The sequence below is a fragment of the Phocoena phocoena genome, chromosome X (genome assembly GCF_963924675.1).
Source record: "Phocoena phocoena chromosome X, mPhoPho1.1, whole genome shotgun sequence".
Classification (NCBI taxonomy): domain Eukaryota; kingdom Metazoa; phylum Chordata; class Mammalia; order Artiodactyla; family Phocoenidae; genus Phocoena; species Phocoena phocoena.
Window position 1 is genome coordinate 116,596,973 of NC_089240.1, and position 26,846 is coordinate 116,623,818.

Sequence of the window (26,846 nt, forward strand, 5' to 3'; positions counted from 1 at the left end):
GGACATCAAAAGGCTGTTGCCACAGGGTGAGAAGTAGGGTTATTCTGTTCTATTTTGGAGATAGAGACCACGGCGCCATTGTTGGCTATCTATCTTGAGTCTGAAAAGCCATTAGCAATAGACAAATGTAGAGATGCAGTAGCCAGTTGGATATACAGGTCTGGTTCTCAAGAGGGAAGCTGTTTGCATATGGATAGGAACTGGAGCCTGTGAATAGATTTAATAACCTGAGAATGTGTGCAGAAAAGAAGACAGCCATTGAGGCCGAAACCTGGGGGTTAGCGACGGCACCAACATTTAAGAAGAGACGAAGGAAAGGGAGGAATCAAAAGAAAAATAGAGAGAAAGGAGTGTTGGGAAAGCCAAAGAGAAGAGTTCGTTTCCATGAGGAGGAGGTGATGAACCTAGTCCAATGCTGCATGAAGAAGAAATAAGGTGAGGACTGAAGGGAACAGTGGATTTTGTTTGGTGGTCACTGGTGACCTTAGCAAGAGGAGTTTAAGGATAGTAATAAGGGCAGAAGATAAAGTAAAAAGCATTGAGGAATTAAGAAGTAGATGAGAAAACAGACCCAGCAAAGGTAAAGTTGGCTCTTGGTTATCAAGGGAAAGAGACAGTTTGAGAGGGAAAGAGTCCCAGGAGAGACTTTTTAGGGTTGGACTCCTGAAATGATCTGTATGCCAATGGGAAAAAGCTAGTGGTCAAGGAGAGAGTTAAAGTATGGGAAAAAGAATAATTGATGGATCTATGTCTACATGGCTTTGGGAAATGACACAATCAAGGGAAAGATAGAGGGCTTGGTCCTGAAAAGGATTTCTTTTGGGAGAGGGAGGTTGAACTGAATGACCTGTAAGATCATTCTCAATATTAATACTCTTTGATGAAGGATGAAAAAAATCTTAACGCTGTTACAGTGAGTTTTGGATGGCGAGGAAGGAAAAGTACTCCTATGGACTCAGGCTTGTTCTATGTGGCACAGAACAAAGTAATGTTAAAAGGATCCAGTCTACTTCAGACAACTACCAGTAACCCCCTCACCTGATGCTAAACCTAGACTTTTTTCAGCAAAGAGGTCTCTCTCTCTTTTTCTGTCTTACTGGATTTCTTCTAAAAGCTCAGAACGAAATGTGATACCTTTGCATGAAAATGACATGCAACATACAATCTACATGTACACTGACAAGAATATATTGGAAATATGTCACTTTAATAATGTGGATTGGGGCTCCCTCCCCCACTCCTGGCCCCATGCTGTCCTTACTATCTCTAGATTCCCCTTCCTGCTTCTCCCAAAAATACCTTTAGGATTTCTCCTGTGTGCATAACAAATAACAGCATGATGTACATTTCAGCACTCCTTCAAAGAGGTTCCCAGGTGCGGATACAAGCAGTAGAAGATCTTGTGTTTTTTCCTTTAGATCTAAATAGTCTGAATCTCAGTATTGCTCATGGGAACTGTTTCAAAGGCTGAAGTGTCAGAATCAGAAAGGAAAGAAATGTGTGGGTGGCAAGTTGCTACATGCAAACCTGTCATATTCTTCTTTCATTTTCAGACCTGAATATTCATGGATGCAGAAATTATAGCTTATTCCAGAGTTTTTATTGTCAGCATCAAATATAGCAAAAAATGTCAAGAAGATAAGATTGGTATATTTAAGTGTAAATGTTCAACAAATTTGATCTTTAACTCAAATATCTCTATCTGTTAATGAGCCCTTTCATTCCCTTTGAATATACTTTAAGGGAGGGTTCTGGGGCAAAGTACAGAGTAAAATCTCATTTATTCAAATTTCACTACTTTGAAATTTACAGTAACTTAAAAACAGAATGGGGAGAAACTTATCCTTGTTTCGTGATCAATTTAGACATGAGTACAAAATAATGACACTGAAGAAGAAACTTTAAAAATATTTGTTAATCAAATTTTTAAAATGTATGCATAAAGACTGTTTTATGACAACAATAAAAAAGAAAACATTCTAAACATTCATCAATAGAGGACTGGATAAGCAAATTATGGTACATACATACAACAGAATATTACCCGCTTTTAAAAATGATATGGATGTACATTTACTGACAAAATATGTGCACAAGATGTAAGTGAAAAAAGCAAGTTACAGAACAGCACATACAGAATTATCACATTTATGTACAACAAAGTACATATATATGTGTGTGTGTGTGTGTGTATATATATATATATATATATATACACATAAAGAGGCATATGGGTGACAGACACTGAAATCTCTGGGTGGTGAGTTTGTGGTGATGTTTAACTTCTTTTCATTTTTATATAAAATAAAAAACAGAAGTAACAAAGTACCTCTGAACAAACTTTTCTGGAATTCACATGTAAACAACTGAGACATTAATTATACATCATTTCATTAAATCAGGTCATCTCAGGACCCTTACCAAAAAAGGAATAAGCATAGTTTGAGTTAATCTAGGGAACAGGTGTTATTGCATCTCTTTAAAAAAATACTTTATAAGACTGACCCACTTCGTAATTCTTTTTTAGTAGTGAGTGGGCTTTGTGTGTGTGTGTGTGTGTCTGTGTGTGTGAATTGAACAGCAAGTCTCAAAGTTGTTCTTTAGCTGTGGCACACACACACACACACACACACACACACAATCACCACCATCACCACCACCAACCACCACCACCATTTCCATTATTAATCTACATCATCATAAAGGATATTAAAAGATATTAAAATTGATTATATAACTCTTAGTGGGAATAAATGTATACTTAAAATACTCATAGTGTTTCCTAGCAACAAATCTAAACAAATGAGAAAGGAATCAATGGTTGGACTATAGGAGTTCAACATAATTTAGGCTGAATGATATCTCCACTTCATACAGTGGGATACTCTTAGCCAGAAAAACCTCTGGTTTTCATATTTATATTTACCAGTTCTTTAAATAAATCACCATTTCCATATAATGGAGTAGGATAAAATTATGAATCTTACAAACATAGTCAACACTTATCAATGTCTTCCTCATACAGAACTTGGATATTTACCCGTCATACTGATTTGAGTTTAAGCTTTACCCTTGGAAGTTGAAGCACCCACTGTATGTCAGGCACTGTTCCAGGCACTGAAAATAGGTCACTGAACAAAATAAAGACCCTGCCCTCAAGGAGCTGACATTCTAGTAGAGAGAGGCAATAAATAAACATGTACATATTCATTCAACAGAAACAGTGAACAAAACAAAATTCTTGCCTGCATATAATTTATGTTCTAGTACATGGATACAAAAAACATACAAATAAACAGTTTATTCAACAAATATACATTGAACATATTTATCATGATTTGACCTATTTATACATACTACATAAATTATGGACAGTGGGAGATGGAGAATAAGGGGGACAATGTGCTATTTTAAATTAGGGAAGCTTTACAGATGAACTTATTTGCAAAGCAGAAATAGAGACACAGATGTAGAGAACAAACGTATGGATACCAAAGAGGGAAGGGAGGGTGGGATGAACTGGGAGATAGGGATTGACATATATATACTAACTAATATATATAAAATAGATAACTACCAAGAATCGACTGTATAGCACAGGGGACTCTACTCAATGCTCTGTGGTGACCTAAATGAGAAGGAAATCTAAAAGAGAGGGGATAGGGCTTCCCTGGTGGCGCAGTGGTTAGGAGTCTGCCTGCCGATGCAGGGGACGCGGGTTCGTGCCCCGGTCCGGGAAGATCCCACATGCCGCGGAGCGGCTGGGCCCGTGAGCCATGGCCGCTGAGCCTGCGCGTCCGGAGCCTGTGCTCCGCAACGGGAGAGGCCACAACAATGAGAGGCCCGCGTACCGCAAAAAAATAAAAAAGAGGGGATATATGTATACGTATAGCTGATTCACTTTGCTGTACAGCAGAAACTAATACAACACTGTAAAGCAACTATACTCCAATAAAAATGGATTTAAAATAAATAAATAAATAAATTAGAGAAGTTTATTTGATAAGGTGATATTTGAATCGGGACCTGAGGGCAGTGAGAGAGGGAGCAGTGGGTCTAGCTAGGGAAGAGGAGTCCAGTCCGAAGGAACAGCCAGTGTGAAGGTTCTACAGCAGGGGAGGCTTGTCATGATGTGAGGAAGGAACAGGATAAAAAACACTGTCACTTGAGCATAGTGAGTGGTGAGTGAGAAGCTACTGAGTATGGGGAGGGTGCAGTCAGACAGAGAGCTGGGGGACCATGTCACAGAGGGTCTTACAGTCCATACTAAAGACTTTGAAGTTTGCTCTGAAGAAGCCATTAGAGGAATCTGAACAGAGGAGTTATTACACGATCTGACTTACATTTAAAAAGGATGAGTGGAGAATCGAGTGGGGAAGCATGGGCTGTAAGAAGGAAGACTAATTAGGAGGCTGTTGCCATAATCCAGGTATGAGAGGGGGAACCTAAAAGGTAGAAATGGAGGCGATGAGAACTGGCTTGGTTCTCAAGCTGCATATATCCCGAAGCAAAAGCCAAGATCTGCTGATGCACTGGGTGTGTAATGTTAGAGAAAGAAAAGACAAAGACAACTCCAAGGATGTTGACCTAAGCAACTGGAAGGATGGGGTTGCCATTTATTGAGATGGAGAAGCTTATGGGGTAGAGCAAATCTGGGGAAGGGATATGAATATTTCTATTTGGACAAGCTAAATGAAGGATGCTAATTACGCACCGAAATGGAGATGTTAAGGAAACGATTGGAAATAAGATTCTAGATTTTAGATAAGAGATCCAGGCTGGAGGATTTGGGGAGTCACCCATATATGGATAGTATTTACAAGTCATGAGAGCAGTACATCCAGAGAGTAAATATAGATAAAGAATAGATCCAAGATCTGAGTCCTGGGGCCCACCAAAGTCTAAAGGTGAAGAAGATAAGAAAGAATCAACAAAGGAAACTTGGAAGGATTGGCCAGTGAAGGAGGAGAAAAACCAAGAGAGTGTGGTACCCTGGAGGCCAAGTGAAGAAAGTGTTTTTAGGAGGAAGGGGTGGTGAATTGCAGCCACCGCCAGGGTTAGGTCAAATAAGAGGAAGAGTGAGGACTGGACACTAGATTTGGAAATGTGGAGGTAACTGGGGATTTCGAGAAGAGTAATTGGGTGGAATAATGGGGGGGGGGGGCGGCTGGCAAAAGCCAGACTGGAATAGGTTTAACGGAGAATGAGAGAAGATGAGGGGAGATGCACACACAATTCTTTGAGGGGTTGTGCTGTAACAGGAAACTAATAAATGGATTGGTAGCTGGTGAGGGATGTATAATCAAGGGAGATTTTCCTTATTTAAATGGGAAAAATGAGAGCATGTTTGTATGCTGATGGGGATTATATGTTAGGAAAATATGATGACATAGGAGGGATCATTTCTGGAGTGATCATCTTGAGTAAGAGATGTGGGATTGAATCCAGTGGAAAATTGTAAGGGCTGGCTTTATATAGGAGCAAGGAAAAAGTGACATAATAACAGGGGGGGAAAGGCAGAGTATGTAGGCACAGATATACGTAGGTAAGAGATAAGCTGGTGGAAGTACAAGGGAAATTTTATTTTCTCTTTTCTCTGTGAAACAAGAATCTTAGCCTGAAGAGCGGGAGGAGACATTCAGGATTTTAGGAGAAAGAAGTACGAAACAATTAAGTAGGTTGGTATACAAGTAACTCAACTAGGGAAATTCTAAAATACTAATACTAATATGGAAAAGGAGGTAGAAGAAGAAGGCTTTATATATGCTAACATATTTAAATCCCTCAACCTTATGACTTAGTTTTCTATTACTATCCCCATATTACAGATGAGAAAACAGAGTCAAGTCAGCAATTCATCTGTGTAGTAGGCTTATTGGGCAGCATGGATGGTCCACCAATGATCAAGAATTTAAAGTGAAATCAGATGGTGGCACTGTGTTCACTTCCAGCAGCACTTGTACAGATGTTGAATTGGCAAAGATGTGAATTTAACGAGGGCGGGGGTGTTGCCAGTGATTAACAACGGGGGGAGAGAGGGGAAGTTGAATTAAATTGATAGCGTGTGAAAGAATGATTATCATAATGAATTGTGTCACCTAAGCAGGGGAAGGAGATATAAGTGAGGAAATGGAATTGTTAGAGTCTGGGGACTAGAAAGAATGAACTGTATAGGCAGAAGGTGGTAGTCAAAGAATGGGATGCTTGAAATTGCGTTGGGGGTAAAGGCTACTTTGAATGATAGTCTAACGTTTTCCTTAAGAGTGGATGGCTGAGGTAGGGTGGACAAGATCATTGGAGAAGCAAAGTTCAAGGAACTGAGAGGTCAAAGCACTTGAGAGTCATCTATACGGACACCGAAATCATCAAGATTTACAGCAAGAGTAATGTGGGGGGTGTTTGTCAAGGGGCAATAGATATTAGTGTTGGAGAGAATGATAAACACAAGAAACACTCCCTTTATCTCCTATTCATAGAAGGTACAACCAAAGCAGGACTAAAAAGTGATGTATGGCCCAAGGGTAAACTAAGAATGGAGAAAAAACACTTGGGAGTTCTCACGGTTATGGTTCCGAAGACCACCCAAAACCCTTGCCATTTTCCCAAATAATCAGTTCACTGTTCCTATCAATTTGCTACTTGCTAACTTCTGCTGCTATGAGCCCGTTAATTCTATGGCTACTCTCTCGTGCCCTTTTTTCCCAATGAAGCAAACTAGACTCTGTACGATGCAAAAGCAGAGCTCAAGCATTGCGATAGCTCCAAACAGAAAGCTTGCTAGATATACACATTTTTTTAAAAAGTCCTAGTTGCCTAGTCCAAGAAACGGGATTTACTCTACACAAAGGCAAAAGATAAATGAAATCTAAATCTCTCTTAAATTTGAACTACTCATGATTTCGTCACGAAAATCTTGAGGAATCGTAATAGTCATCTGCTACACTTGAAACTACGCTCTATACCACACGCAACAGTAATTCTGTGAAAGGAAAATTCTTATGATTTTTCTATCTTATTATTTAATTAACATATTTTCACATCGGGGCAATTCTGATCATCTAATATGCATCTTAGTGACAATGTCACATATTAATTAAACCAACACACACACAAAAGGGAGTGAAAAGCTGAAGTAACTTAGACACTGTCTAAAGGACACCCTGTTTTGCTTTTTTATCTTTTATAAAGGTAATATAATAAAATTAATTTTGGAAACTTTGATAAAGGTGTAAAAATAAGAATCGCATATGATTCTACCATGCAGTAATAACCATTCTTTAATCTTTTGGGGTATGTGCCTCCTTTCTAGGAAATGAGAGCCAAGAGATGGGGCCTGAATCCTCTAAGAGGTTTTGTTCTTGTTCTTGTACCTTCTCAATCTTTGCATTTTGTAATAATTCAAATTCAGGCTCCTGTTAAATTATGGAGAAAATACATGCTAGTTGTTAAGGCATCATGACTATTAATGAAAGGTTTTGCTCTAGATGAGAAATAGCTGTTTTGAATGAATAAAAGCATCTTCAATCTGCAGCAGAATGGCTTAGTATAGAGGTACTGGGGGGTGACCAAAGATTAGAGACAGCAGAACAAAACACAGAGAGGAAAAAGCTAAAAAGCCCATACTTCAGTGAACCTGCAGCTGTTTGGTCCTTACAAGATCTGACAGCCCGGCAGCCTAAGAAAACAGGGTGAGCTGAAACTGGCACAGGCGAGGTCTATGGGGCCATTCGAGGTTCGAAAGCATGTCAAAAAGTGGATGGGATTAATGCACTTGGGAAACCCAGTTAAATGTCTAGCAATGATTTATTTCCATGAATATATGTTTTCTTCCCCTGTATGCATCACTGAACTCAGAAAGCCTTAACTGGTCCCTCAGTCTCCCTATCTATAAAAAAGGTAGGCTGTAAAGGGAAAATGGTACATTATCTGAATCTGAGTAGATCACTTTTGTGGAGACGGTAGTGATTTCCTTATAAGGAATTCACAAAATTATGAACTCCTACCCATAAATCAGCCAATCAGAAATTTAAAAGGCTGGGGAATATGATTAACATTGCAAACGGCTCTTTCAAATTTAGTTGATTCCTTCCCAGAGAGCTTTTCATACTTCACTACATCATGCACGGCCTGTTAGGGTCATGCACTGATAGAACATCTCTGCAAAACAGAAGAGTGGAGCTGGTGATGAACTATGGGTTGATATCTTAGGAAATAAAGCTGTGTTCCAAATAAATTATCCTGTAAAATGGATAACTAAGCAGTTAGATTCAGTCATGTCAGTTTTTCTTTTAGTATCTTTCATGTGTTCTGTGTTCCTTTGGATAGATGGCTATACCACTCACACCTATATTGGGTCCAAATCAAAGCTAGAAAGAGGAAAGCGCTGACTGTGAAACTATCGCGATGCCCTACTTGTGCACATTTATGACTGGACCATATGGTTTTCATGATAGATAGGTGAGCCATGGAAATTTTGAGCTCTGAAATGGTCCCAGACTTATATAACATGAACTTGCATGAGTGTAGTGTTTTTTTGGGTTTTTCCACTGCTATTCTTCAGTTCATTTAACTTAGAAGAGCTTTCAGCTGATAATGAGCAAAGAAGTACACTCAACCAAGTAAAACAGGATAACAAAGCACCCAAAGAGACGCTTTTCTTTATAAAAAAGTTTCATAAAACACTCAAAAAAAAACCCGATTGCCTTTTCATAAGCTGCACTTATATGCTAAAATTGAATCAGATTCTACAATTGCACGAGCCTCATGAAAAGTTTCTGAAACTTTTGTTACATAGAAGGATGCCTTAAGTCCAATGTTCGTTCAGCCACAGCGATGCGGAGGCAAACATTTGCTGAGGACCTATGTATGTCAGACAATTCACAGAAGTAATCTTCATGAACCCCAGACATATGTGTTGGGTTGGCCAAAAAGTTCGTTCGGGTTTTTGTAAGATGGTACAAAAACCCGAACGAACTTTTTGGACAACCCAATAATACCCCATGTTTTAGATGAGGAATCTGAAGGTCAGAAATGAAAGGTAACTTGCCCAAGGTCACACAGCGGGCAAGTGATAGTGAAGGATGGACACGCTTAAGATGTTTGTACTGTGTCTCAGGTGTGGGTTCTCCTAAGTCCTCTATTTTCCGTGACCCTATGAACATGGAAAATAAGGATGGTATAATTCTTTCCCTTACATCCCTATAAATGTGTTTTGAGAGAGAAAACTTGAAGCATTGCCATGTCTAAGGAATATTTACACTGCCCCTAAAGATTGTACCACTGAGGTGCGCTGTGTCCCTAAGACAGAAAAAAAACTACTGAGAGTAGAAAGCTCCATCGTGAACTCTTCAGCACAGTCCTACAAGTTAAATGTGCTCAGAATCCTCATAGCTCCTAACAGAATTATATACATCTCCATCTTCAAGTATATTTTCAAAGAAGGGACCTGGGAACATTGATCTCACTGTGTTTCTCTACAATGAAATAATTTGTGCAGAAATAGGAATTTTATGACAGATTCTATTGTCCTCTAAAAGTTATCTTTAATTTTACTGCCATGTAGAGATCGATGAAAGCAAGGAGACAATAAACTATGAAACAGCTTTTCCTGGCTCATTTATGAAGGAATAGGACAGAACTCCTCGGGTTTAATTTTCAGAAATCCCAAAGGCCAGCATTTTTGGTTCTCGAGGAAATTCAATATAAAGGAATAGATAAGCAAAACTAAGTCAAATCTGGTACATCAGACCTTCCTCTCCCTTCAGACCACCAATGTTTGGATGTTTTATCTGCTACCAGTTCCTCCAAAGAAATCTCAAGCATGTTTTCTTGCCAGAAAAAGTGATATAAATTCTAGGGAATCATGACTTGATAAATGTGTAGAAGAGAGAAAATGCCCATGAATATATCAGAAGCTTGCTGATACTTTGTAGTAACACTAACAAAACCTGTTAACATAGTATATTAACTAGGGTAACTTTGGGTGTAAATTTGTTTTAATTTGACCTCTGATTATATATTTGTTAAATCGTACATATTCAGTTATGCTCAGAGATCCCTTTTGATAAATATCAAGTTTTCAAATACTGTTTTACTGGGTTTGGAATGAAACTATAGAATGGATAATTACTATCCGAGAGAGGAAAGCCTCTAACTACCACAATTACCCACATTAATTCAAATTGCATGAAAAGAGAAATAACAAATGTTTAGAAGACTGCACTATGGGGGAAACTAAACAAACCAGCACAAAGAAAAACCTGATACTAACAGAGGGAGGAAATCATGTATTTTCTCCTGTTGTATGGGGTAATGAGATGCAAGCTTTGAGTCCACTCGACTTGTTTCCCGGGTCATTACCAGTGGGCAGGAATACAGGCTAGGCAAGTGAGCCCTTCATTAGGTGATGTAATAACTGAGTGCACCACAAAAGCCTATTTCTAAGCCCAAATGAGAAATTTTCACAGTTGAGAAATACCTAGTTACGTACCTTACCATTTTCAAAAGCTGTCTACCTCCCTTTATACAAAGCAAATTGCCATATTTTGACACCATTCAAACATTCATTTATTATATGAGTCACAGACCATGGAAATGTGACATTTCCCACAGTTCAGCGGGATGAATAGCAGGACCATTAAGCGGAGGCGATTAGAAGACACAGACAGTCATCCTTTATTGCTCAAGCCCAATTACGTCCCCAGTGGAATCCTAATGGTACTTTTATATAAATAAACCAGATAATCAAAGGCAGAGAAAAAGAAAATAATGTTATCATGAAAGATTCATTAGAAACTGATGACAATCGTTTTGATCACAAGTAGAAAATAACCGTTCCTTTCCCCAGGTACAACCCATCTATTTCAAAGATGATCCCCCGCCAACCAGTACTGAGGAGCGTTCATTAGGTCTGCACTCTACTCAACACCACTGCTGAGGATTTTATGAAAAGACTTAATGATGGATGCAAACTTGAGGCATTTATGGCTTGCAAAATAGATTCCAGGAGTCACAGGGATCAAATGTAATTTTCTCATTTCATGTAAGGAAGGGAGCTGACTGAGTTCATACATTCACTTGAACAGGGCTTAGAAGAGGCATCCTCAGCCTTCTAGCTCAGTGTGCTCACCTTGTAACTCCCCGTGCAACTGCGACATTACTACTTGTTCAACCAGTGTTTCTCACGTACGATAAAAAGGACCTGATTAACCAAGTGGCATTTTATGCAACCCTATTTTGGAATGGTGACAGAGACTTGGTAAACACGCAAGCCTCCATGAGGAAGGGGGAAACCCACGTGTAGTCTGGCTCTCCACATGGTTCCTTACTAAACTGTACCATTCTTGATTCAGTCATCTCTTACTATGTAAATGAAAGAAATCATTTCTTTTCTCTCAATCTTTGGCCTCTAACATAGCAAAATGTTCTTCTATCATTTACTAAGTGTTAGTAAAGTGTCTACCAGGTATTTAGTAATGAATTTGGTATGGGGGGAAATATAAAAAGAGAAGGCACCATTCTCATCCACAAATAGCTTAAAATATGGTTTGGGGGTGCCCGACTTACACAAAAGAAACATCTGGGGAATAAAAGAGGTACGTGAAAATATGACACACATTCTGCTCTGAGAACACAAAGTGAGGCCCTGTGATGCTTCTACAGGCTTTTATAAGGTTGTAACATTACAAGGAAATTGTCTGATATTATCAGATACTTCTTTAATCTCTGTACTTAAAATTGGCTTAATGAAGCCAAACAGAGTAGGGCCTTAAGGATGTGTAATCCAGCTTCTATCAAGGGACTTCTGCTAAATAAAAATTTGAAGACTGTAAGTTCTCCCGCGAGCAATTCAGGAGAGAAGGGAACGACTGAAGACAAAACAAACAATGAAGCAAAAACAAACAAGATAGTCTACCTCATTTGAATTCAGAATGTCACACTTGAAGGGAAAATGAACTACCAGGTATTCTTAAAAAAGAAAATTTCAATTAAAAGCAGGAATAAAAATTGAGTTGGTAAGGAAGCTTCTTTGAGCAACCACAAAGACACACAATAAAACTGTCTGGAGGAACAATTTTCCCTTGAATTAAGTGGGATGGCCACATAATTGTTTGGGGGACTACAGTCGGTATCATAACGGCAAGAAAAACTTTCTATATTTCTGGAAAATATATGAATCTGCCACAAGGTTGTATCAGAGGTGGTGATACTGAAATTCCACAGAAGATTGAGATGCGCGAAACAACTAAAGAAAAGTTCACGTATGTTGCAAGAAAGCCACTTAATATTTCTTGGCCACACTGCCTCACGTATAAACATTGCGTACATACCTACGACTTCTGGAACCATGAAGAATTCTTTCAGCGTGACTCTAGCCCACAATAATCAAAAAACTTTTAATGGACTAAAGGACGAATTTCACGTTACTCTTTTTTGGTTTATTTGTTGTCACAAAATATACCTATTTTGACTTCGCATTTAATCCAGCAGTATAACATCGTAACCCAAATATAGCAGTTTTTCCTGACCGTTTGTTACATACACATACCGTGATGTAAGCAATAGGGCTCGGAAAGAAGAAATCACCATATTCGATATTATGTATTTTGATATTATTATTACACTGGGTTGTCTCTATAATTCTACCGGTAGGGTCCTAGAAACAGGAAAAACTTAGAATAAAACTCCTTTTATGACAAGTTTCTTTCTCATGACACAAACTAAATTCTCTCAAATGGGATGCTCCTTTACGGAAAGAGTACATGTATATCAAGGGTCCCCCATGAACTTTTGACTCATCATGGATTCTGGTAAAGCAGCTCTGTGTATGGCTTCCTGAAAGATTAATTTCCTCAATATATTGAACGAAACACTGGCTCATGACGAAATGGTAATGGGTTTGGTGGCAACAATGACGACAAATAAAGGTTTAATAAAATCTCATAAAAAAAGACAAATTTTCTCTATTACTGCTGTACTTAGATAGACTCTCCATGAAAAATGTTATTGTTTTTTAATGTCTTGCTGCTAACTTTTAAGAACAAAGTTTTATCTTAAATTCTAAGAGAAAATACATTATTTATGCAAAAGCGATCCTGGTTGGCTTCAATTTTCCCGTAATGTTACAACAAATGTTTGAAAATGCAGTGTAGCCACTTGATTGGGTGAAGCCATATGCTAATTTATAACCTATGAAATAGTCATTCATTCATTAAGGAATTAAATGTTGGTAACATTCAGAAAATGAAAGTGTTATTATAAAAGTGAAATGGGAACACGATGAACATTTGTGAAGTAATTAACTAATGTGCCAGAAATGAGCAACTTCCTGATGAGACTTCCCAGGTTTTTTCACAGTGGGTCCTACTTTCATTTCCCCTAACTTGAAAACACCAGATGAAGTTTGAGATCCCTCAGGCTGAGGACTGCTGAGCCATTTAAAAATCAGGATTTAATTACTAATAGATGCTATTTACTCAGGAAATCAGTGGGTTGGTATCTCAAACTATTATGACACATTTCATATAGAGAGATCTCTATACAAATGATAGTGGGGTCTCGGTAGAATTTCTTGGATTACTGAAATCTGGGTTTGATGAAATCTATATACTGCTAGCTAGAAAAATTATATCATATTAAAGGAATGACTCAGAAACTGTACGAATGACACCTATACTTCAGGATTAAGCAGTTACACATAGAAAAATGCTAGAATGTATGTTTGTAAAGCCTCTCAAAGGATGACTTAAGTCACCATTCAACGATGCATAACAACACTCCAGGAAATAACAATAATAATAAACACTCAATTAGGCATGGATGGTTAAAGCAAAGTAAAAATCCAAACCCACTAACTGTCCATCTTCTTTCAGCATGCTTTTGTTTTCTTAATAAGGAATCAATTTTATTTGGCAATTTATTATTTTAATATCGTTCGAATTTAAGTATTTTTTATGTTTTAAAATGCAACAACATGTCTACAATTACCTTCTACTATGGAGAGTAAAGTTGGGTTTTGGTGAATGGCAATTTTTTTTTAATCTTTATTTTATATTGGAGTAGACTTGATTAACAGTGTTGCGTTAGCTTCAGGTGTACAGCGAAGTGATCCACTTATACATATATATGTATCTATCCTTTTTCAAATTCTTTTCCCATTTAGGTTATTACAGAGTGTTAAGCACGGTTCCCTGTGCTCTACAGTAGGTCTTTGTTGGTTATCTATTTTATTTATTTATTTATTGTTTTAACATCTTTATTGGAGTAGAATTGCTTTACAATGGTGTGTCAGTTTCTGCTGTACAACAAAGTGAATCAGCTATATGTATACATATATCCCCATATCCCCTCCCTCTTGCATCTCCCTCCCACCCCCCTAGGTGGTCACAAAGCACTGAGCTGATCTGCCTGTGCTATGTGGCTGCTTCCCACTAGCTATCTATTTTACATTTGGTGGTGTATATATGTCCATGCCACTCTCTCACTTCATTCCAGCTTACCCTTCCCCCTCCCCGTGTCCTAAAGTCCATTCTCTACGTCTGCGTCTTTATTCCTGCCCTGCCCCTAGGTTCTTCAGAACCATTTTTTCTTTTTAGATTCCATATATATGTGTTAGCATACGGTATTTGTTTTTCTCTTTCTGACTTCACTCTGTGTGACAGACTCTAGGTCTATCCACCTCACTACAAAAAACTCAATTTCGTTTCTTTTTATGGCTGAGTAATATTCCACTGTACATATGTGCCACATCTTCTTTATCCATTCATCTGTTGATGGACACTTAGGTCAGCATGCTTTTCTACATCAGCATTTAGTCAGTACAGTAACCACCCTATCACAGCACCGATCAAATCTCATTATGGTTCCAATTTTTAAACTCAAGCAGCTCACAATTATCCTGACAAAAATGCCAAGTACTTCCCTCTCCCAAAAGGAAGATCGACCATATAAAAAGACTATTGTATAATTGCTTCTATATTTGCCATTTAAAAAAAAAACACTTTGTCAAATATTCTGACAGAAAATTCTAAGTAAATTAACAGGAGAGCCTGAGCTTTAGGTATGTGATCAAACAATCTAAAACCTGCTTGCAGAGCTACCTGTATGAATATTCGCACAAATGGGCAAAAAAAAAAAAGCAATGATGGTAAACTTATTTGAAAAGATCTGCCATCATACAATCTCCTCTACTGACTCATTGAATTTCTGCCATATTATGGCAGATCTTTACCACTACGGTCGGAACAGGGATTACGGTGCCTGGGCCAGGTGCTCCCACACTGTTGACCGCTGAGGTTGGAGCACCGCCCTTACAGCCTACTCAGAATTTCAGAGAGTACTAATAACCTTGTGGAAGAAAGAGTGTTTCCTTTTTCATTTTGGGTCCCTGAAACTATCAAGACTGAGGTGTCCCCAGCTGTCAGAAGGAAAGTTCTGAAACAAACCTGGACCAGAACTGTTTCAAAAACATCTGGAATTCTTCTATTTCTTTACTGTTATTACTCCTCACCAGTTTGCTTGCATCCTTTGGATGTTTGGGCGGTACACAGTTACAAGAACAACACTACCATCCAGCCAGCTGTTTGCCAAACTGCCTCTGTGTCCACACAAAGGAGCAAGCTAGGAGACCAGAGCCCTTACCTCTCCGACAGCAGGAACCATGGAAATAGAATGGACTTGAGGACACGGAGAGGGGGCAGGGAATGTGTTATAGATGTTGAAAGACAAACGAACAAAACAAAACACCCCCCACCCTCACCTTGATGCTGAAATCCACCAGTCTTGCCAAGGCTTGAGAGGTTCAAGGCAGCTGCCGTTGAGGATTGGCAAATAAAAGGATGAATTACGGAGTGGAAAAAGGCCCCCGTCAGAATCTGGAGAGAAGGTACACCGAAAAAGCTTCCAAATCATGTAAAATAAAACGCTGCTCTGCGTGCCCTCAGTGTGGACAGAAATCAGGCCAAGGTCCAGAGCAAAGAAAAGTACTGAGCAAAACCACCCATCGCGGTTCTGTCGATCTCTTTTCTCCAGGTTAATTATTGGTTTGAATAAAGTCTCCTGCCTAGATCAGAGACACTGGCACTTAATGTGTTTCCTGAGCCTATTATCTTACGTGAAGTTTAAGAATTGTGAGATTCAAATACGCCTGTGACATAAATAATGCTTTGATTTATGGGCAGCCCTACTGGAAGCAGAACTTTTTTTGTCTGAGCAAATAATTCTCTTTGGGAATATAGGAGTACAAAGAATCAAAGTCAGTTGGCTGGGTGGCTTCCCTTGCTGGTAAGGATATTAAGAATGAAAATATAATAAACAGCTTTAATAAATGTGCTTTTTATCCACTTGCTGTCTCTAGTGTTAAACGCCTCTCTAACCAGCCATCTAATCAGAGAGAAATGGTCCCTGAGTAACAGGGATCTCAGAGCAAGAGGAGATGCGAGCGTCAAAACCTCGCTCCATTTCCTCATCAGTGATGAAAATCACTGGTAGGAAATGAATTCCATTCTGGATAAATGAGCACTTGGTATTCCCCAAAAGATCAGATGTTAATATATCTTGCATGTTGTAACTCCAAGAAGGCGCATCTCTATCGATGGGTCAGTATTGTTTCTCTTCGCTATGCCTACCTACTACTGCAGCATGACATTCCAGAAAAATGGAGGGGAAGATGTCCCCATGTCACTGTCCAAACGTGAGTTTGACTCTGATATACCTTGAAGCTTTGGTTGGTTGAATCCACTGTAATCCATCTGTTACCCAGGTGGGAGATTTTTTTTAAAGAGTTGCACATTTATAAAACTTCTAAAGCACTTCAACATATCTTTTCTTGATATAACTGAAAACCATTTTTCCCACTGCATTCAAGTTTACCTTGCTAGGACATATAAACGTGGTCTTAATGTGATCTGCTGAACACTATGGTGTCAATCACCCAATATATAGTCAACACAACCGGTAAATTTCCATAATGATGCCCCCCTACTCACCCCCATCCCCAAGGACGTTCGAATTATTTCCCTATATGGATTTTCTTACAGTGAGTTCTAGACTAAAAATAGCATTGCCAGGCTGTGGAAGTTGGGGAGGAACAGTTTATGCTGATCCGTCCAGTAGATCAACTGTTAACAGTTAGGGCTCTGAACTTAGGACGAATCTCACGTGCACTGTAAATTCCAGCCATTGTCAGTAGAGATCAATGTGATCACTGGGCTGCCTAGTACCTTGTGGATGTTCCACAGATATCTGGTCACTGATTGGTTGATGAAGCTCCTGGACCATTTCAGGCGCAGATGTGTGACTGGGCTTTCTGAGACTGGAAGAATGGAGGGAGTTTTCAGGAAACCTTTACTTGAAAGGTTATGATAACACAACATTGTAAATCAACTATACTCTAATATAAAATAAAATAAAAATAAATAAATAAAGGTTATGATACAGTATAGAAACACTCAGCTTCAGATCTCCCCGAGGCTCTTCCTCTAACTTCTTCAGCGCAAAGGGTCTGCAAAGTGTTAACACTTGTATTACAGGAAATCATTGTTATGATGTGGGCAGGAACCAGGGAATACCGTATACAATATTTTGGAGAATTCTTTAATCAGACCAACAACCAAACATTTTTGTTGTTGTAGCCTTGCTGATTTTGTGACCAGATTATAGGCATCTCACTTCTGAAAGCTATCACTGTCATTTTCTAGTGTCTCTTTGTCAATTATGAGACTATTATGGGATGATTCACACCCTCCCTCTGTTAAGCATTTTTCATTCTCTGTATTATTACAGTCTACATTCTAACACCTTGGGGCAGTTATTTACATTTGACTTTTCCAAATCTCTATAATAATTTTTTTCTCAGGTAAAAATGGACATCATCTCTCATTTTGGCTACTCCTGTTTTATGCTGAGCCAGAATTCCTATAGAGCCTACATCCGAGGCTCTTATGGAAGGGGATGTTATATATCATGGCTACTGGCTATATGTAAAATCTTTCCAAGAAATCAACTGAGGCTTTTCCAGTACTTTCACTTCCAGGAATGTCAAAAGCAGTTAGTATCAGAGTATCTGATGAACAACTTAATCAGAATTTTAGCACAGACGTGTAATCTATTCACACATTCAGCCTGGGCAAAACATATTAAATATATTAGTCGGGGGCTTGCCAGTTATTAACCTTGGTTACAGCTATTATAATGATCAGAGAAACGCTTTCATTTAAAGTTTCCCTGTTCAGAAGTCACAATTCCCTTTAAGTGGTGTAACCATTGAAACCAGTACTATTGCCTTCATTTTTTTTCTCACGTCTCAGTAATTCACTTTCTTATGTAATCTTGAAACGTTAACACTTGAGAGAATGCATGAAAAGTTATAATTGGGCCCTTTCACGTATTTTAAATATTCAAAAGCCTTGACAGAAATAATGTGATTTTTCTTTACTTTTTGTTATACACATCTTTATTAATTATTTTAATGAATATTTATTTAAAAGATAATTTTTGCTGGGTATTGCTCTATGTCTAAGAAGGGGGTGGAGAAAAATAAAACCAGTTATTACTTACTGAGCATAGGATTTGGTAGGTAAACTATTTTAAAATATTTAACTTTCACGGAAGAAAAAGCATAGCAAGAAAAAGGGTCTTGATGGGCTCTGTGTTTTTCTATCACATGGTGGATTAAAATTATACAAACAAGAAGGCAGGGACTAAAAACAATGTCTGCACCAAGACATGAGATTCACTGAACGATTAAATGAAATATAGCTAAAAAGTCTTATTTGCTCTGTTTTATAAAGCTATCAAGCATTACAGAATATGTTGCCAGAGCAATCTCTAAAGGTATTACACGTTCAGTGCAGGGTATGTATTTAAAACAGAATTATTTTAGGAATTCCAAAATAACTCATCCCGTAATAGCAACAGAGCAATGAGCATAAGATTGGTTTCTTCCATTTGTCTTTCGTGTATGTGTGTTGTATGCGTGTGCATATATGTGTACGTGTGTGCATTATCTCCTTATATCTGGTTTTATTGGCTAAAATTCTTCTTTGTTATTCTTGCCAATTATTTTATTCTTTAGCTCCAACACACTGGCTTTTTTCCTACAACTATGAATTTAGCTCCTGAGTTAAAGCCATGAGACACTCTTTTAAATATGTACCCCATGACCTTTCATTTGGATTATTTTTTCAACTTGGCCTCAAAAACGCAATACAGAGCCAATCTTACTCTATTTAGCCATGACTACTATTGTCTCCTTGATTTCTGAGGAAGTATCGTCCTCGGTCATTTTTTTCATCTAAGAAACTACGACCTTCACCCGGAATAATTTCTCAGTTTGGTCATTTTTTTTTACAGAGACCATAAAGAGAAGGCCCTTGACTCTGAAGGCACAACCAACCAGAGTCATCTAATTTCACTCACATTCAAATAATGTCAAGCTAGATTTTCTTTCACATTTGAATGAAACTTCCATTAACTGCAAAGAGAACTAAACATGTGAAATAATCTGTGACTTGGGAAATCTATTTTGGGTTTGAAAATTATGCTGATTCACTGGTATTCTGAAGGAATATCTAAAACGAATACAGAAAGTTTGGTATATTTTTCAGTACAATAATTGTAATGACCTCTAATTCAATAGCACCAACACAATAACTACAAAAGCCTCTTTAAAACATAAAGCTTGTCTGCTTGAGCTTAGCAGAGCGATTCATTAGCAAATAAAATCTGCTTGTTTTCTCTGCTTTTCTTCCTGTAAAATAATTCCATGTCTACATTTTCCATTTTTAGTGATACCACTCAGAAATAGGGGTGTATGTGTACAATCCATTAGTCTGAACTGAAAATGCCCATCAAAACTGTTTAACCCCATAGCCACTGAAAATGAAAAAGTTTTCTAGATGTAGGCACCAAAATTGGGAATCTAAGTTTTCAGAGTCAACATTTTTTAAATTTTATATTAAACAAATCAAATTCAACAATTTGTGAATTAACTGAAATATACAAATAAGCTAATGCTGTAGTTAGAAGTTAGAATTTATTCGTATCTACTCGTTTTGCAGGGGGGTGATATATATGATGGCTACTGGCTATATGCAGAACCCATAACGATCATTTTCTTCTATATTGGCTATGATAGCGCTCATGTTCATTTTAAATATATTTCCTTTTATAATTGAGTCAATCCCACCTCCTTAAAGAGCTGTAATGTTTAAACCAGTGCCCTTGCATTTAATTCTATTGAATTTATAAGTCTCTGTGATAATAACCCCAGAAGTTAAACTATACGAACTTGCTGATATACAGATTTGACATAACTCAAACATTTTACATGCTACAAATGTTTGCTGGGAGAACATTCATCACTCTGAAGTGATCGATGAATTCATCTAAATTTTAACATCCTTTCTGTACTACAATATGGTCTTGAGCTGTGAAGCCATATCACTGAAAATTAGATCTTAAACTGTCATACACTAACATCAGAGGAACTAAAGAAACCTGCAAATGAGTAAGGTCGCAGTTGACAGCGAAATGTCCTGAACATCTGAGGCATGTTAACATAAACCAAGACCCCACACATAGTATGAAATCAAAACATGTATCAGAACCGATTTTAATTCACCTGGACAATTTAAACTAACTTTCCATTAAATAATGGTATGGAAGCCCAGTGACTAGAATGGTGAACCCAGGAAATCCTTGCTGTTGGATCCTATTTTCTATGACACTTGTTCATTTGGGGGAAAATGTGTTAAATTTTCTCTACTTCAATTTAGCTATCAGTAAACTTATATGGCCTATCTAAAAAAACAGAAAACAATGGTCATTTCTCAATTTATTGACTAATTATCTTATTTTTCTAAAGAGATTTGGGATACCTGAAAATATAATGTTAAAAACTGGGTTCTTCAGAGCAGGTATTTACTCAAAGTGTCTCCCAATGGATTGTTTACTAGGTACAATAAAATAAAATAAATTTTAAAAAGCAACAACTACACAGTGGAAAATCAGTCAACATCTTGAATGGATCATCAAAATTAACATCTGTGAGGGGAGAAGAAACTTGCTAAGTTTAAGCTAAGTAAAAATAATTCAATAGAGAAGGAAAATATGCCCCCTTAGTTCAGATTCAAAGTCTGCCTGGGGCCCTGGGATCAGTAACACACACTGCCTCATTCCCATGGCATCAGGCGGACTCTTAGAGAGACCTGCTTCCTGGTCTTGCATCTAGTTTGCTGTGATAGTCCCAGGACCATGAAACACAGCAGTGAAATCACTCCTAAAAGCCCTCTCTAGAAATATCTGAATGGAAAAGGTTTACTTGTCAAAGGATTTCTACTTGTCTACACATGTTAGCTATCCCAACAACAACCCAAGCACCACAGTGTACTCTGGAAATGGAAAACTAGTGTTGAAGAACAGGAAATAATTAGGCAGGGAAAAATGCTGCTGCCAAGTTCTGGAATATTCCAAAAGCAGAAGAAAATGCTTTGGGCTCAGCTTTGAGTCTTTATTATCTTGTTTCTAATATCTGTTATTACTCCTCTATTAAGATAGTTACTAGGACATTAATAACATTTTTACATTTAAGACTCTTGTTTTCCTAGAGCGAATGTTCCTTTATTTCAAGCAGTTTTGAAATACGTATTACAAATGGCTTTATACTATTAAGTTTTCAGGAACTCTCAAAAGCTTGGGTCCAACTCATTATTCTTAGTAAAGGAAAACCAGAGGTATGAACAAAGTTCTCTATACACAATGAGTAATAATTTCCTTACAGTTCTAGAAAGACTTAGTTATATCATGGACAAAAGTAAATATGTTATGAAATAATGGCTAATTATGAGTCTCTGTGCCACAGGTGGTTTCCCACTGCCACTTGAGCCTACATCAAGTCTGTCCCCCATGGCAACAAGGAAAAAAGGGAGGGGGAAGGGTGCAAGGATCCTGAGATTAATCATGGAAAGCAAATTGCTATCTCTGCAGCAATAACAATGTGGAGGTATTGTTTCTTTATTTAATGACCAAAGGGGGTAAGAAATGGTAAAAGTGTAAAACTGAATTTAAAAGAAATCGAGGAGAAAAAAATAAAAGAAATGGAGGGATGTAGAAGCAGAAATGCAAAAGAAGATAGAAAAAAAGAAAAGGAATCTCTCCGAAGGATCAGCATTTTCTTTCATCTCAAGAAACAAGCCTTCAGAAATGTAAAGGCAATTTGTTTACAAGAACAGAAAAAGAAGGTCAGCTTCAGAAATTTCAGATATAGGACAAAAGTGCCTATAAATTCATGGTTTCTGACTTCATTGCGGGGGGGGGGGCAGTTCTCAGTGCTATTCAGCAATCATTTTTCTTAGTTGTCTATCAGTGGTTTTCAACCCAGGCTACACATTAGAATCATCTGGCGAGCTTTGGAAAATAGTACTGCACAGACTCCACCCTCAGATATTCTGATATTATTGGTTCGTGTTCAGCACAGAGAATGGAATGTTCTTAAAGGTCCTCAGGTGATTCTAATAGGTAGCTAAGCTTTCTATCATCTGACTAGGGCGTCAAGAAACGTTTTTCGGTAAAGGACAAGATAGTAAATAATTTATGCTTTACGGGCCACAAGGGCTCTTGTTGCAACTATTCAACTCTGCTGTTGTATCGCAATGGCAGCCATAGACTTTTGAATGGGTGTTACTGTGGCCCATGGGTCACAGTCTATCCACCCCTGGTCCGCATCTGTCCTCATCTCTTTGCCTCCTGTTGTAGAAACAGCATCTCTTCAAGGTGAATCTAATCCTCTCACTTCTACTCAGTTCCATCACTCTCTCCGACTCCTTTGGGACCCTACTCCACATAGGGTCCCATCTCCTATGTCTTTAGCACCTCCCTCGGTACTAGCTCTTGCCCTTCAGCTAACAAATATATTCAAGAGTTTAAACCAAAGAACCCTCAAAGCCTTCTTCAATCCCATGTCCTCCTCTAAATACTCACCCATGTCTCCCTTTCCCTTAGAAAGTCTACACCTACTGCCTCTACCTCCTCTCTTCCCATTCATTCCTCAAGTCACTGCAGTCTGGCTTCTGTCCCCACTACTCCACAGACAGTGCTCTTGCCAAGACTGCTGAAGACCTTCATACGGTGTGTTCCTAGTTCTTGTTTTACTTGTTTTCTCCGAAGCTTCTGACATTGTTGACTCTTCTGAAAACTCTCTCCCCACTTGGTTTTTGCAATGCTGTGATATCTGCCACAATTCGTTCTTTTGCTGCTGGCCGCTTCCATGCTAGTACTGCCTAATATTATTCGACAAACTCTTTTCTCCTTACGCTATGTATTCCTCAACTCTTCTCGTGGCATCAACCACCACCTACATGTGGTAACTCCCGCATTTTATCTCTAGCTCACATCTCTTCCTCAAGCTCTAGGTTCATATTTTCAAACATCTATGTCAAGTTGTACTCAGGTATCTTTTTTTCTCCCCCCAATCTGTAGTTTTTCCTTTATTCTCCATCTTGGTTAATAGCTCACTATCAACTCAACTGCCAAAGGTAAAATTCTCACTCTCCCTCAGGGGCCCTAATAACCACTGCTGTGCAAATTTTAAAAAATGTCTACCTGAGGATACTTTATTTCCATCTGTGCAGTAAATGGCAGCTATACATGTTCAACCATACATGGTGTTCCTACTCTCCCTCCAAATCCAATCAACCACCAAATCCTCACGATTCTACCTCTGAAATGCCTCGCAAATCCATCTCCATTAAGCCATTGCCACTGAAAACGTTCTAAGGCAGACCTTAGTCAGCCCTCACCAAGATAATTTTCAATAACCTCCTAACAGATTTTTTTACTTGCCCACATCAGTAGCCTCTACTTCCTTTTCTTATTTTTGCTTCCTCCCTAAGGTCTTTGTCCAAATCTTATTTTCTCTTTGTTAACGAAACTGCATACAGTATTTCAGTAGCAGAAGTGCCACAGTTTTATGTAAGGGAAGCTTTCCCTTTGGTGACCGACCCTCTCTTCCTGATGAAGCAAGATATTTCATCTAGCTTTTTGGTCTTGTATTGTTGAAGTCACTAAGACAGACAATATCCTGAGAGAGTCTGAGTACTATATTTTTCTTTTTTTTACTTTTATTTATTTATTTTTTTTGCGGTACGCGGGCCTCTCACTGCTGTGGCCTCTCCCGTTGCGGAGCACAGGCTCCGGACGCGCAGGCTCAGTGGCCATGGCTCAGGGGCCCAGCTGCTCCGTGGCACGTGGGATCCTCCCAGACCGGGGCACGAACCCGCGTCCCCTGCGTCGGCAGGCGGACTCTCAACCACTGCGCCACCAGGGAAGCCCAATATTTTTTAAAAGATGATAATAAATGGAGTACCCACTGAGGATAGTGATCAACGTGGTGATGGGACCCCAAACCACAATCAGTAAGAAGTAATGAGAAGAACTGGGTAACTTATCCTGGAGAAGATTCTGATTCTTTCCTGGAGCAGACTAATTTGGGTATTTCTTCCTCTACGAACTCTAGGATTATCAATCAGACATCTCTCCTCCTTAAAGAAAACCTCGTTTCTTTTCCTTAATAGGAAACACTTACTTAAGGTTTCCCTTCCTTAATAGGAAATGCATACAAAGTGGTCCACATTTTGCTGTATATTGGCCTGCCCACCAAAGAAAGGAAGCCCATCCATCCACAATGCTGATTCCCCTGGAAAGCCTTCCTTAGAAATGAGCTCACGTTGACATTTACCATCTGCTAGAATAACGGTCAACTTGAATGGTAGGCTATGAGTTTTTGACATCAATTCCCTACATGTAATACTGCATGCCCTAATTTTCTTGAGTGGGAGCATGTGACATACTGCCTAACTTACATGCCAGTTTCTCATTTTAACTTACATATTATTTGCGAACTGTTTTAAAAAATTTACTGTTGCCAGATTTTAAAAAAATCAACCTTTCTCATCAGGGCACCGCAATGGTGACCGCACAGGCTCAGTGAAATTCTGGATGCTTTACCAGTAATGATTTCCTACACCATCTGGTATTACCTTCTCAAAAGTATGCCCTGTATATTCCATTTCCTTCCCATACCTGCATAGTAGTTGCAGAAAGCAGTCATTTATTTTATGAAAAACCTACCTTTGCATCTGGTCCTGATGAGGTAGTCTGTTGATCTAAATGAGGTTAATTAAAATCCTTTGTTACTAAATTATCTTAATGCACAAATCTGAAAGACAAATCCCCTTTCCTATTGTTTATAATAATGGCCATGTATTAATAAAGTGACAGATGTCATGAAGTTTGCAATAAACTCAAATCTTGCATTTGTAAAAAGAATAAAACCCCTGCATTTATTAAACAACAAGACAGTTGAAATGGCCTGATAGGAATGCTGATCGTGATCAGGATTTGAAGATTACGCTTCCAATCTTTTATTGTGGAATCTGAAATGCACTACCCAGGTTTACCAAATGAATAGGCCCTTTGGTCTCACTCTTCTCCCGTCCCTCTTTCCCATCTTGGTCTCTGAAAAACAGAGTTATGACATGGTTTCACCAGGTCTGAGAGTCTTTCTACATACCTGGCTTTGAAATAAATTTAAGGAACAGGCCAGGGCAAGGGTGTTTAAAGGTAACCACTTTTGCAGTTTGAGGAACAGATTTCTCTAGTCATGGTAATAGCCTACTTCAAGGCTATCTAGAAGGAAGTTTGAGAAGCAATCTTCTCCATTTTTAACATCTTATCCTTTTCTTAGAATATATGAAGTTCAAAAACAAAGATTAAAAAATATTCATATATTAAGTGGTCTCCTGTACTCTGCATCTAGATCTACTGCTAAGAATAAAATCCTAACCCTGGTACTGTACCATTTCTGCCTATGTTTAAGTGTAAAAATTTTAAAAGTTTAATGTGGCCCCAGGTTCCTAGCTGAACTGTTGTCTACATGGTTTATAAATTTCTTGGAAAAAGTTTCATTTTGTACTCTGTACATTATAAACTTTTAAGAAAAGGCAAGCAGGAATTTGTAAGGAGATTGAACTGTGCTTGATGGAAAAACAGAATTTAAAGTAGAGACAGCAAATGTGACCTAACTGAACTGAAGATAAGATACAGAAACACTTCTAAAACTGTTCTTTATGTCCTAGAGGTGATTTGAGGATGAGGTTTCATTAATTTCTTTAGGAGTAAACATGGATAAATATATGTTGAACTGAGTTATAGAAATGGCTTTGCTTCCCACAGCTGCAAAGCACCACAGCAAGACAGACCATTATATCATATGCTACGCAAAATAACAACCCACATGCCAATGTATGCAAAAATGTGTAGTGAATCTTTGAATTTTATACCCAAACTGTTAGCTTCAAATGATTAATTAGTAATAGATATAATTTTCACTGGAAATTAATGTCTTTTCAAAGATATTTCCATCCAGACCACTCTTCCTCAAATCACTCAAATCTGCAATGATAACACATATGCAGCCTATTTCACTTCATATCAGGTGAAAACTAGAAAAATCAAAACATGAACACAGTGAAAGGCTTACCGAGGTGTACAGGTATCCCTCGCTGTTCATTGCCAAATACAGCTTGGTCTGAACTCCTTGAATAGCCACCACTCGAAGACCCACAGGGATGAGGTTAAACAGAGCTGCAACCAAAAAGAATTGAAAACAAGGTTATGATTTCGAATTCCATAGCTTTTCAATGTTTCCAGCAGGACTGTCTGGTCTTCCAAAAGTAATGTGTGCTTGGTAGGAATATTCATATATATATATAAATATATAACTCCAGATAGATAGGGCCTCTTCTACCTTTCAGTATTTTTTTTTTTTTTTTTTTGCGGTACGCGGGCCT

The 26,846-nt window shown here is 38.3% G+C and overlaps 1 protein-coding gene across 2 annotated transcripts in view; it reads right to left on the reverse strand.

The window, feature by feature from the left end:
• The window catches only part of FGF13 (fibroblast growth factor 13), a 504,867-nt gene that overhangs the window by 32,418 nt on the left and 445,603 nt on the right, over positions 1 to 26,846 (reverse strand). For both annotated transcript variants that reach the window (XM_065900451.1, XM_065900452.1), the window contains one exon: positions 26,537 to 26,640. In XM_065900451.1, coding sequence (XP_065756523.1) covers positions 26,537 to 26,640 — 104 coding nt within the window. The remainder of the gene's footprint in view (positions 1 to 26,536; positions 26,641 to 26,846) is intronic.